We start from the raw sequence: 12,215 nt of genomic DNA on the forward strand, positions 1-12,215 counted from the left end.
CTATGTGCCAAGTAGAGATTTTTGAAGGTGTTAAACCAGCTTAAGAGAGAGCATTTCAATGCTCCCAAAATTCACACAGACCAAAGCCTGGGCAGCTAATAACAAAGACAGATGGAGCAGGAACATCTTGTCATTTTGGACTAGCACAACACGTCACATTTTACACACACACTGGAGATGCTACAGCCACTCCTCACAGGCCCTTCTCTGTCATCCTCAGTTTGCAGAGCAAATCGTTCTCACCCCTTTCCATCTGAAGAGTGTTATGGTGGGGAACAGCTTGAGAAAGGCACCCTGCACAAAACAAACACAAGACAGGTGTGACAGCTGCCAGCACAGAATTAAATGCCGAAGAAAAGTGACAGCAGCAAAATCCGGAAGATCCAGCAGCTTTGCACACCAGGGACACGGTGAATGACCAACACAAGCAGATTTAAAAGTACCGCATTAAGAAAAAGCATCAAAAGCTTAAAACCGATATTCAGAAAGGATGCGTTCATTAAACCCAGCAGGATTATTTTTTTTTTTTAATCTTTCAATTACTAAACACTCCACCATGCCAGAAAAGAAAAAAAACAAAACAAAACAAAACAACAAAAAAACCAAACAGGAAACCTCCAGCTTCATGAGGCCAGGCACTGCACAATACCCAGGCAGGCACAGCTGAAGGGGACTACACAACGTGGCAGGCAGCACGCTGTGCAGGAGGTGAAGGAAAGGATCACAATGTACACAGTGGGAAGGCTGCCAACGTCTCAATCCTGTTCGTACCAATTCACATCACCAAAAATCTGCACATAGAAAATGCACAGCACTAAGATTAGACACGGCAGGAGGGCACTCACACCACACTCTGCAGGGTAACACAGCAAACATCTTCCCTGCAGAAACAACCTGCTCCTACCAACAGCACAACTCTGGGATTGGCACAGAAGCATTTCACAGAGCAACGCAATTGGGGTGGGGACAGGAAAGGAAGAACCATAATATTTAAAGGCCACAAACAAGCAGAAATCCAACCAGCTGACAGGAATAAACTACAGGACACACAGATTTGCATTTTGTCAGAGCTCCTGAAGAGCAATGGGGGACCGGCCACAGCTGCAGTTCTCCAAGCAACACAACAGTGGATCCACCGCAGTGGTAACCATGAGTCCAGACACTGCAGGCACAGCAATGCTAGAAAAGGAGATGTCTTTGGATTCTGCCACACCACCCATTAAAACACAGGAAAGCAAATCATTTCACATGAAGTGTGTGCATGGTCCCATGGCAGGACCACGATGCCAACCAACCATAGGTTTTCTGCTTCTCGTTTGAAGCTACAAAAGGAGAACAGAGTTGGACAAGTGGCTGCAGAGCCCAACGAGAAGCAGATACATGACAGACACAGCAGATTTGGAACACCAAAAGCAGAAGCTGAGCTGCAAACCAGAAAGGCATAGTCAGTGACTCTGCAGAGGGAGGCCTGGTAACAAAAGGAACTCCCAGAGTACCTAAAGCGAAAAAGCAAGCCTGTAGACAGCCTGCAGACTCCAACAACTCCAAGCTGTCAGGTTCCTTCTTGGCCTGATTTTTATCCTCTCCTGTCTCCACGTTTCTTCAGGAGGAAAAGGGACTTCTTTCTTTGTCGAATACTCAGTAATGTCACTCCTCTACTCCCCTCTATGTCACTGACAGAGGAACCCATGCTGCAAGACAGTCCTGGTCATCACAGGATGAAAGCTCTCAAAATACAAAGGGAAACTCAAAGAAGCTGGCCAGGGAAGTGGGGGGGTCACCATCCCTGGAGGTACTTACATAGATGTGGCACTTAGGGACATGGTTTAGCGGTGGACTTGGCAGCACTAAGATTAATGGCTAGACTCTATAATCTCAAAGGTCTTTTACAACCAAAACTTTTCTAAGATTCTATAACTATACTGCAGCATGCATGCCTGAAACTCCCCTATAGCTTTGCATACAGTTGTCTGGGTCAAGGCTTCAGCAACAGCAACACCTTGCACAATTTCCGTTCAGGCTAATGTATGGAAACCTAGACTCACACAGTGGTTTGGGTTGAAAGAGACCTTCAGAGATCATCTAATCCAATCCCCTTTTCATCTTTCACTAGATCAGGTTGCTCAAAGCCTCATCTGACCCACTCCTGAACACTTCCAATGATGGGACATCCACAGCTTCTCTGGACAACCTGTTCCAGTGTCTCGCCACCCACATTATAAACAAAATGCCTCTACATCCAATCTAAACCTACCTTCTCGTAGACCTTACAGTCTCCTTAAGAACCCTTAACTGATCTAGGACCAGAGGCAGCAAATCGTTTTAATCTATGTTTCAGATTTTCTTGGCTCACTAGTAGCGCAGAAGGAGCTATAGCAAAGTGCAGGAAAAGCTACTCTTGCCACAACCTCAGAAATCAAGGCGACAAGCTAAGGTTTTGCAAGCAGTTCTGAAGTGGGAGCGCTTGTGGCTGTTGCACTTTTACTTTTTCAACAACACATCTTGTCAAAATTCCTTTCTGGAGAAGCTGAAAATAAAGCAGGAAGCTGCCAGTCCAGTTGTTGATATCATTCCACAACTGGTTCATCATCCACTCCAAAAAGAAAAAACCAAAAAGGACATTCCCAGGCAAATGGTTTGCCAGAGCCACACTTGAACAGGCCCTTGCTTCAAGGAGCAAACACTGAGGAAGGAAAGCTAAAGCAAAAAAAAAAAAAAAAAAATAGATAGAAGGCCCCATATGACAGGCCATTATTTCTGACTTAGTTGGAAACATTTAATTCCCACGCTACAGAGGCTCACCCAGATGAGATTTATTTACTCACACTAGTAACAGAAGTCCTTGTGTGGATTAGATTATGGCAAAGCATTTGATTTACATTACGTCAGTGGCTAAGTAAACTACACTGATAGGAAGCAATCACTAAACAAGTGAGTTAACTCATGGACTTAAACTCCAGTGTTCACAGTGATGTTGCTGGCTTTTGTTACCTACGAGCATGTGGAAATCATCTGGAATCTGGTGTTAAGATGAGCTAATTATTAAAGAAGAATTATTAAAGAAGCAGAGCAGGAGAAAGTGGGCAGCAGGTCTGCTTCACAGTATGGCATGGCTCAGAGCTCCCTGTATTAAAATACTTTCCATTTTAGACCACTGCCTTTCTACCGTCACAACTGCATAAAATGAATTCCATTTTGGTGACACATTTTATTACAGTCCCACCCTCTCCCTCTCATACCGCAAGAATTAGTGATGCCAGAACAGCCTAGGCTGGTACCTTGCACCGATCACGAGAAGCGTGCTGGATCAGCCTCGTAACTAAGAGAAGCAACGAGACAACTACCATGAGAGCAGCAGATACTTTGACATAGCACCCTGCCTCCACCAGACACACCAGGAATCCTCAGAGAAATGAGGCTTTCAGTTGGCAGGAACCAACACCACCTGTTTATTCTCTCAAAACAAACAGCCTCCTTCCATCTCTTTTCAGCCCCAGCACACACCTGTGTGGGCATAGACAAACCACTTGTGTTAACCAAGATGCTAACCCTGCTATAGATGCTGAACTTTCCAGCTTATGTATTGTGCTGCACCCTGTCCCTCAGAATAACCACAGCCAAAAGAGCAGCAAAAGCTGGTCACAAACTGAGGAAAAGTAAGGGGGGGAAGGAAAGCAGAGAGAGAGGTCTCCTCTCTCATTGGTGGCTACAGGCAATAGCCCCCAAGCTCCAGCGCAACAGTGACTTGGTTTCCTACAGGATTGCACCCCTCTGGCCCTGGCACACCAAAGCAAGTCTACCAGATGAAGCTTTTCATCATGTGGAAGCAACCATACTCTGCTGTTGTTTAGTTAGCCCCTAGCACATCACCCAGCCCCACGGCTGGTCTGGGCCCTCCTCTTGCCCCAGCTGCCCCATACTGCCCTGGTGCAGCCTGTGTCCCTACCCTGCACATCCTGGTGGCCTGAGCCACCACACAGCCCCCCAGCTGCCTCTCTGTGCTGCATATAGGGACCTCGTGGGATTTCAGACCAACGCCCAGGGCAGGGGGAACCTGTCGCCAGTCCTGTTGCATCACCACAATCCATTTCCAGGACTTGATACCCTTCAATTTTTCCACCCAAGACTCAGCAAGAGCAGAGCCACCACACTCCACCTGCACGTCCCACACCTGATGAGTCCTTGCGATAAGAAACCCTGATGGCCCCCTCCATCAACCTGTGCAGCCTATTTCTGAACCCACAGAAGTGCTCAGCACTCACATCACAGATGGCTGCAGAGTTCAGAACAGAATTCGCCACGTGAGACACAAAATGTCTTGTTCAAGTGTGTGTCTACCATCTGCTACAGCTTTGCAGCAGAAGGGACAGCAGACAGCTGCAGCAACCCTCCCTCACCATGCAGCTTCCAGGCTTCCACCACACCCTGCCTCGCTGCCCTCCCCCAGATGAAGAGCCCACTGCTTTTGCTTTAGGAACATCTAAACGGGCATCCCAGGCCTCTGAGCAGCCTTTCTGCCCTTCTCTGAACCTTTGCTGGCCTGCTACATCTTTTTTGATATGAGAGGACCAGGGCCACACATAGCCATACATAGCAGCACACACCATGGATTTATTTATGGAGCATAACAACACTCTCCAGGTCATTCTCTTTTTTTCCTACTTCTCAACAGCCAATTTGCTTTTTTACCACTGTTGAGCTCCAGGCTGACATCTTCTAAAATCTAACCCAATTGCAAATTCTTCCTCAGACTAGATTTTAATTGGCAGAGACCAGACCTGTAGAATGAAGCACAGTGTAAAAATTCAGTACACAAGGGATGTTTTTCATTTGCCACTATCAGTCAATTTTACAGGTACCTCAAATAATTCAATGAATTCAAAACGTCACCTCTCTGCCTCCTGTTAAACAGGAGGGGGTGTGCTGACAGGTGGAGCCACAACACAACATCATCACTTCTTCCTTTTCCAGCAGCAAGCAATCTCACAACCCAATGTATCCTGGGCCAGCTCCACATCTGACAGCTTCAGAATTTGTTAGAGAGCACTCCGGCTCGCATAGCTTTGGTGGTTGGACTCCGCCAAGACCATTTGGTCCCCCAGTTCAAGCACAAAGCCAAAATGTGAAAGCCCAAGTGCAGAAAGAAACAGAGGCAGAATAGTAGTAGAAAGGTCTAATGTTTTACCCGGAAGTATCTTTTGCAGACACCTTTGACCAAGCTGCAGTGGTGTGGAAGCACAGAGGGAGATGCTGGCTTTTCTGGGAACTATACTTCCCTGAAGCAGAGGGATGCAAGGTCTAAGAGAGACAACAGTCAAATCCCACAGCTGCCCCTTGGGCTTGGTAATTCATCAGAGTGCTTCCTGTCAGGTCCAAGCCCTGTAACCCGTCCCTTGTTTCACTCATGCCCTGCAAGCCTCTTTAAAACCTGCAAATAATTCTTCCTGGCTTTCCCTAATGTGTCACACCACAAGGCCAGACACAAACACAAAACACAGAGGTATCAGCAATCTTAGGTAATGTGAAGCATGCCTGCACACACACAGAGGGAGGACAAACAAACCAGCTTTCTCAACTGCCACATCGCATCCTTACCAGAAAAAGAAATTTAAAAAATCCTCTTCACCTGTGAAAAGCACAGGAGAGAGAGAAAGCCTACCTACAGTCTACCAAGTTGACCTTCTCAGAGCTTGAAAACCAAGTGGGAGAGAAACACTTTTTTGCCTTGCTATTAAATCTTAAAATAACAATGTGTAGGAGAATCCTGCCCTCTCACCCTGTGCACTGAGCTAAGGGGTGATGGGAGAAAGGAGGGGGAGGGTTGGAGTAAAGTTGAGTATCCTGCTGAAGAGAGATCCCAGGAGACAAAGCACTTCTGCCTAGAATCTCTTTCCTAACGCCAGCGTGTCTGCATTGTATACACAGCCTAGTTACAGCCCACTGAATTAACACAAAAAAATGAGTTGATTTCCATAATGAAAAAACCTCCACATGGCTGCAGACTGATACCACAAGAAAGGGCACAGCAGCTTGGGAAGAGTTAAAAAAAAAAAAAAAATCAGATCACTTTTTGCCCGATTGAATTCACAGTTTTGAGCCCCCAACCGAACACCTATTTTTAGCTGATCATCTGGAAAGTGCGAGGGAGCACAAAGCATTGGGGTCAGCATCACTGTCTGCAGGAAGCCAGCACACAGCCTCAGGAGAGGGTTAAACATAGGCAGGCACCACACATCTGCATCATCAGCACTGCACAGGGACCAGCAGCACAGGTCTATTTATAAACCAGACATGTACAGCTGTAGCCTGCAATGAAAGGCTAGGATTGCAGGCTGTCAGCCTTCAACAACATGCTGTCTAATTTAATTAAAGAGATGGTTATGTTCACACGCACACACATATGCACACACAGTCCTTCTCCCAAGAGTTACGAACAATGAGCTCAGTGTTTCGAAAACAATACGTTTCACAACGGTTTCTGCGCAGAGGGCAAGCAAATGTGTCTTCACACAACCTTCCCATTCCCTCACCCTGTGACCAATGGGCTACGGCTGCTTCGGCTCACCACTGCTCAGGTAACCCCTACCCCCTTGGGTGGTTGCTGGGTTTGTAGCCCTAGACATGAATACAAAATATTTTAGCAATATTAATCTGCATGGAGAGAAGAAATCAATTTAGTTTGCAAACAAGGTTATTTGGGAGTCACGTACATCTTCTGCACCAGGACAGACTGCTGTGCCATCAGTTTTCATTTAGAGGTGTGAAATCTAGTTTCTGATACAGAGCTCTGCCTACCGCTAAGCAGTTAGAGGGAGCATTTCTTTGCTGGGACCAGAAAACAAATGCCTCTATCATCACTTCCCTGCTGCCACTCTGACTCCCCATACTCCCTGGGTGAGCTTGACTCTCCTGCCCAGGGACCTGACAACAGCAAACGACAGGAGGAGAAAACCGCCTGTAATCAAGCTGCTGCGGGTAAAACACAGCTGACTCACAACAAGCAACTAGTTTTCTGACAAAATACTGGTATGAATGGCAGCTGCTGGTGAAGCAAAAGCAAAAGCAGCCAGAGAAGTAGCCAAACCAGGTCACCAGCCAGGTTCTGCTGTTCCCTCAGCTCCTGAGGGCCAGGAGCCTTTGGCTGCATGAGGACTTCCCACAGGTGGGGCTCCAGCTGGATCAGGTAGCCTGAAGCTAGTTCCCCACCTAGGGAGCGCTAAGCACACCCATGCCTTTCCGCCTCCTCCAACCCCAAACAGAAACCACTTCTATAAGCCTCTGCAGGAACACAGGGAGCTGTGTTTGGGTTCGATTATCCTAGACTGGTTCTGACAGCCACCACAAATACAGTCCCCAGTGTGTTTGCTCACAGCCGAACATGCCACTCATCCAAAATACAACAAACCTGTTCTCGAGGAGATGATGCTTCTGGAGTCCAAGTCAAGCTTCTTTACTAGAGTATCAGGGTCAATCTTCAGCCCAGAAAAAACACCAGAAGATGACAAGTCCCAGTCCTTATCCAAAAGAAACATGAAGCAGGAGTCAGTACAAATACCACCAGGTAACATTCATTAAAAAAACCATCCCCAGAACCACAAAACAAACCCAGCACCATCCAGAGGCAGGACGCACACTCCAGTGATAGCGTGTAGGTGCCTCCCCTGAGCAGGCAGGGGTAGGTAAGTCACCCCACTGGCTTGGCCCCACCAGGATCCTCCACACAGAAAGAAGTTTCACATAGTCATGTTTTGTTTCTTTTATTCCTATCGATCTCTACCTCAACCCAACATCACCTCACTCAAGTGAATTCAAGTATTACTCCTAGGAGAACTGTGAAAGGCATCCTTAGGTACAGCCAGATTACAGGTATATAACACTACAGATAAGCAACAGATGAGCAGATTAGGTGCCTAAATCCTCAATCAATGGTTATTAAGCAGATACAGTGACTACTAGCAACTTACCAAATCTTCAGTATTTAGCTGCTTTAAGCACACAATACCTCTGCAAGTCCTAAGCTTTGCAGTAGTGTCCCTGCTTGGCTTAGAAGAACGTATTATGTTAGCCAGCAGCTATGTCCCAGCACCAACACATAACTTCAGAGTGGCATAGAGTTTTATATGGCACAGCCTACTCCTGAGAAAAGCTGTAGGTGCACAGAAATCATTTACTGCTGTTCTGCGTCCTTGCTGCGAGGGGGCTGGGGGAGGCACCCAGCTTGAACCTGAACTGCTTCTTAACGGTGCTGGTGAAAACAGATGCAGTCTGAATCTCCTCAGTGATTTGTGTATAAACTGCCGGCTCACCTCCACCTGCCCTAAGCTGAAACCGAAGGGAACCACTGCGAAAACGGGCCAGCAGCCGCTGACCCCTCCTCTGCCAACACTGTCTGGTAACGATCCCCAGTACCGCACCCAGGCCACCCCACGGAACGCTGCACAAGGCACCTTCTACACCAGAAGCAGTGGTGGCACGGTCTGTCACTGCCACCTCCCCGAGCTGGCTCCCCTCGCCGCATGCTAAAGGCCTGGTGACTGTGGCACAGGCTGACAGCCACGGCCGGTGGCACGGAGCGGCCACCAGCACCCCCGTGGCGGCACGCTGGGGCTCCCACGGCACACGGGTGGGGCCTTGCGCTGGGCGCCCCGGAGCCCCCGGTCCCCGTCTGCCTCCCTGCCCGCTCTGAGGAGCCGTGTCCCGGCCGAGCGTTGTGAGGGACGAGGCACAGGGCCGCAGGGCGGCGTGGCAGGCGTCACAGGCCTCTTCTAAGTGGGGAAAGGCGACCGGCCTTGGGGAAACGATCTCACTCGATCCCCTGAGATCCCGCCAGCTACCCCTGTCCCACCGGGTGTCCTCAGGTGCCCGGCGCGGCACTGACACCCCGTGCGAGCCCTGCACCCTGACGGCCACCGCGCGGGGCCTGGCGGTGTCCCGTGAGCCGGAGGGGCCGCCCCGGGGGTGCTTGGCGGGGGGCCCGGGGGGCGACCGGCGCATCAGCCCAGCCGGGCCGGGCCCGCCCCTCGCCCGCCGCCGCCCGCGCCCGGGAGGCGGAGCTCTGGTTCCCCCACGCGTGAGGCGGCCCCGCCGCCCGCCCGCCCCCGCTACCTTGCCGGCCGCCGAGCCCCAGGAGCCCGGGCCGGGGCCCGGGAGCGGTGGCGGATCCCGGGCGGGCCAGGGCCGGGGGGCGGCGCGGTGGAGCCGCGGGCGCTTGGCTTTCCCCACCATGGCGGGCGGCGCGGCGGAAGAGGCCGGGCCGGGCTGAGCCGCGCCCCGGGGCCGCCCCCGCCCGGGCGGGCCCACGGCTGGCCCTGCCGGCCCCCGGCGCGGCGCGGTACCGGGGAGTGCCCCCCCTCCCGCCGCCGGCTGAGCGCGGGGAGCGCCGCGGGGGCCGCCGCAGCCAGCCCGCTCCGCGGTGGTGACTCTGAAGCGTAATGGTGGCGCGTCGCTTGGGTGGGCGGCCCGGGGGGGCTTCGTGGCCTCCGGGCGGGCAGTGGAGCAGGGAGCCTGGAGCCTGGAAACTGCTGGAAGGTGTTCGATCGGCATGCTTAGGTTAAACCCAGACGCTGCCATAAAGGCTGGTGTGAGCCCCTGGAAGAGCTGAGGCCTGTCGGTGGCACTAGCCAGAGGCCAGGATGCCACGGCAGGACAGAAAATGGCGCTCTGAAACTCCCTGCCCAGAAACACCATCCGTAGAGGATACCTGGCAAGCCCCGTGGAGCCCGAGCATGTGTCTGACGGTGCTGCCACGGGTGGACCCAGACCCTGGCAAAACCTGACCTGCACCTTCCCACGCACGCCAGGGGATGAGATGCAAAGCCGCTTCTCCCCCCAGGTGAGTAAAAAGCTCCAGCCTTGAGAACCACGGTGGGTTTGCTCTTAAAATGCCCCAACAATTAATACGTGGTTAATATGTCTTCATTTTACGGCTGGCCTTTCTCTGCCTGTCCTGCTCTGAGCTGTGTTTCCCAGGGCCTGACGTTGGGGAGCAGCCCCAGGGACCCGCATCCCTACCCTCACTTTGGGGCTACCCTGGGTAGCATTTTTCCACTGGATTTTTGAACACCCCCCCAAAAAAAACCCAATAAAAAAATACAATGACAAATTTCATGCTCACCACTTACCGGTTTCTTAAAGCAAGGCAAACTTCTTGCCGCATGCTTCTCTACACCAACTGAAGGTTTTTTCCCTTTTCCCCAGGTTCTTCGTTCAGCCCTGGCTAGTAGCCAGCCGAGCAAGAACGTGCCAGAGGATGAAAAGAGTGAGGCTGGGGGAAGCCAGGCTGCTCCCAGCAGGAAGGCCAGCATGGATGCGTCCATCTCCTGGGCAGCAGCCACTTCCACCCGGCTGAGGGGTTGGTGAGTGTGGATTGGCGTGGGCAGCGTGGGAGTGCAAGGCAAACTGTGCCACACAAGGACTTGGCTGGTGGCCCCCCTCGTGGGTACCAAGGACATGGGGAAATGCAGGGAGAGGTGATGCTGCTTGGAAAGATGCCACGTCCAGTTCACAACCAAGCGTACCTGAGGATGGACATCCCACAGCCACCCCAAATCCCTGCTCCCGTCATGCCACCCATTCAGGCGGAGTATGGCAGCGGCTGGGACACACCAGGGAAGACTTAGTGTTGGTCAGGGATAAAAAATAACACTGGGAAAACTTCCATTACTCTGCTGTAGGCTGGGTGAGCACCAACATCAATGACCTTGGAGAGGAAGCGCTCTGAGAGTGCCCAGCTGGATGCCCTGCTCCCCATCCCAGCTGTTCAAGAGCATCCTGCAAAAACCACAACAGTTCCGCAGTCAGTGGCGGCAAGAGGGGAAACCCAATCCACTCTAGTAAAAATAAAAAGGAGAACTAATAAAAATCATTAAAATAAAATAGAAAAAGGAATGTTTAACAGCTTACAATGCTTACAGTGGGGTTGGGGAGCATACACGCTACGACTTAAGGATGCCCACCCCCTTCACCTGCGGCAGGCTTAAACATCAGCAAGGAGAAATAAGATGCAGAAACAAAAAGACATCCTCTAAAAAAAACCAGGAAGTTGTTCCCAAATCAGGAAGTATCAAAGATTAAAATGTCAAGCAGGTGAAACCCACACCCGAAGAAGCATGGGATTTGCAGGCGCCAGAGGTTAGCAAGCAGGAGAGCATGTACACGAGCATCCTCACACTGCTAGCTCCAGCCCTCACTTGCTTCTGCTTGGACATGTTGGACATGTGAAAGCACAGACGCAGCGTCAGGAGTAACTACTCATTGGCTAATACATGTAGTAAATAGCCAGGACTCACGAGCTACCAGGCTAAACAGTGATATGCTGGAGATAGGGCACGGCTACGTGTTAAGGGTCCCCAGGGAATTGTTAGGGACAGTGCTTTGCTGTGGATGTCCACTCCAGGCCAAAGCTGCAAGAGGGTGTGAAGAACAGCTCGGGACGAACTGGGAGAATGCCAGTGAGTTTCAGCTTTGGGCTGCAAGGACCCATAGCACACCCGCTCTGCTCCCACCGCTCCATCCCAGCCTTCCCACCCCTTTCCCTCGACCTTTTGTCAGTGGGAGCAGAGCGGTTTGACAAAGCCAATGAAATAAGAGAAAAGAGCAGCCTGACGAGGGCCTTGTGCAATACAAAAGGAAAAATGACTACAACTCATCTCACTCAAGCACACTTCCTTCCCCCAGATCTGCAACCGGCAATGCTGGCAGGAAGCCCCACCAGCTTTCCCAGCTTCATGTGTCCCAGCCTACCCGGGCCAGGGCTGGGAGCTGCTCTGCAGCATCCAGCTGTAGCCACCTGGGCTTTCCAAGCACGCTGTGCTGGGCACCCCAGCTCTCAGCAGGCTCATCCCTGGGCTTGATCCCCGCCGTGTCCCACGCCAGCCAGGCCATAGCTGCTGCAGCGCTCCCATCCTGCTGCAAGCGTCGCTTTGATGCTTTCTCACTACACCCAGTGCCTGGCTGTGATGAAACCAGGCCAGAGCTCTGTTGTCATCTGTAATAAACACGCTAACCCATGGAACATTCATCAGGGCTCAGAATTTTTCTGCTAGTTTTCTGCTAATTTTTCTGCTGATTTTCTTTGCTTGCTGCAAAAATAAACCTGGCTCCATAAGCGTGAGACAGCAGCAGGTGAACTGCATTGATGTCTTTTAATGTATTATGGCCACTCAACATTGGCTAGCTGGAAGGGGAACCTATAAAGCAATTAACAAAAACTTCAC

General features: G+C 51.1%; 1 protein-coding gene across 5 annotated transcripts in view; it reads right to left on the minus strand.

The window, feature by feature from the left end:
- LOC119152552 (protein FAM207A-like) overlaps positions 1–9,258 on the minus strand; it is a 28,642-nt gene extending 19,384 nt beyond the window's left edge. The window contains exons 1-3 of one of the 5 annotated variants that reach the window (XM_037397987.1): positions 9,106–9,257; positions 7,406–7,514; positions 244–294 (exon numbers count right to left, since the gene is read on the minus strand). In XM_037397987.1, the coding sequence (XP_037253884.1) occupies positions 244–294; positions 7,406–7,514; positions 9,106–9,225 (280 nt within the window). In that variant the 5' untranslated portion in view covers positions 9,226–9,257. Of the gene's footprint in view, positions 1–114; positions 295–7,405; positions 7,515–9,105 lie in introns of those variants that run through there. The other 4 variants (XM_037397988.1, XM_037397986.1, XM_037397991.1 and 1 more) reach the window with 4 other exon arrangements.
- Between the last annotated feature and the right edge of the window lie 2,957 nt (positions 9,259–12,215).

This window comes from Falco rusticolus, chromosome 8 (genome assembly GCF_015220075.1).
Source record: "Falco rusticolus isolate bFalRus1 chromosome 8, bFalRus1.pri, whole genome shotgun sequence".
In the NCBI taxonomy this organism is placed as follows: domain Eukaryota; kingdom Metazoa; phylum Chordata; class Aves; order Falconiformes; family Falconidae; genus Falco; species Falco rusticolus.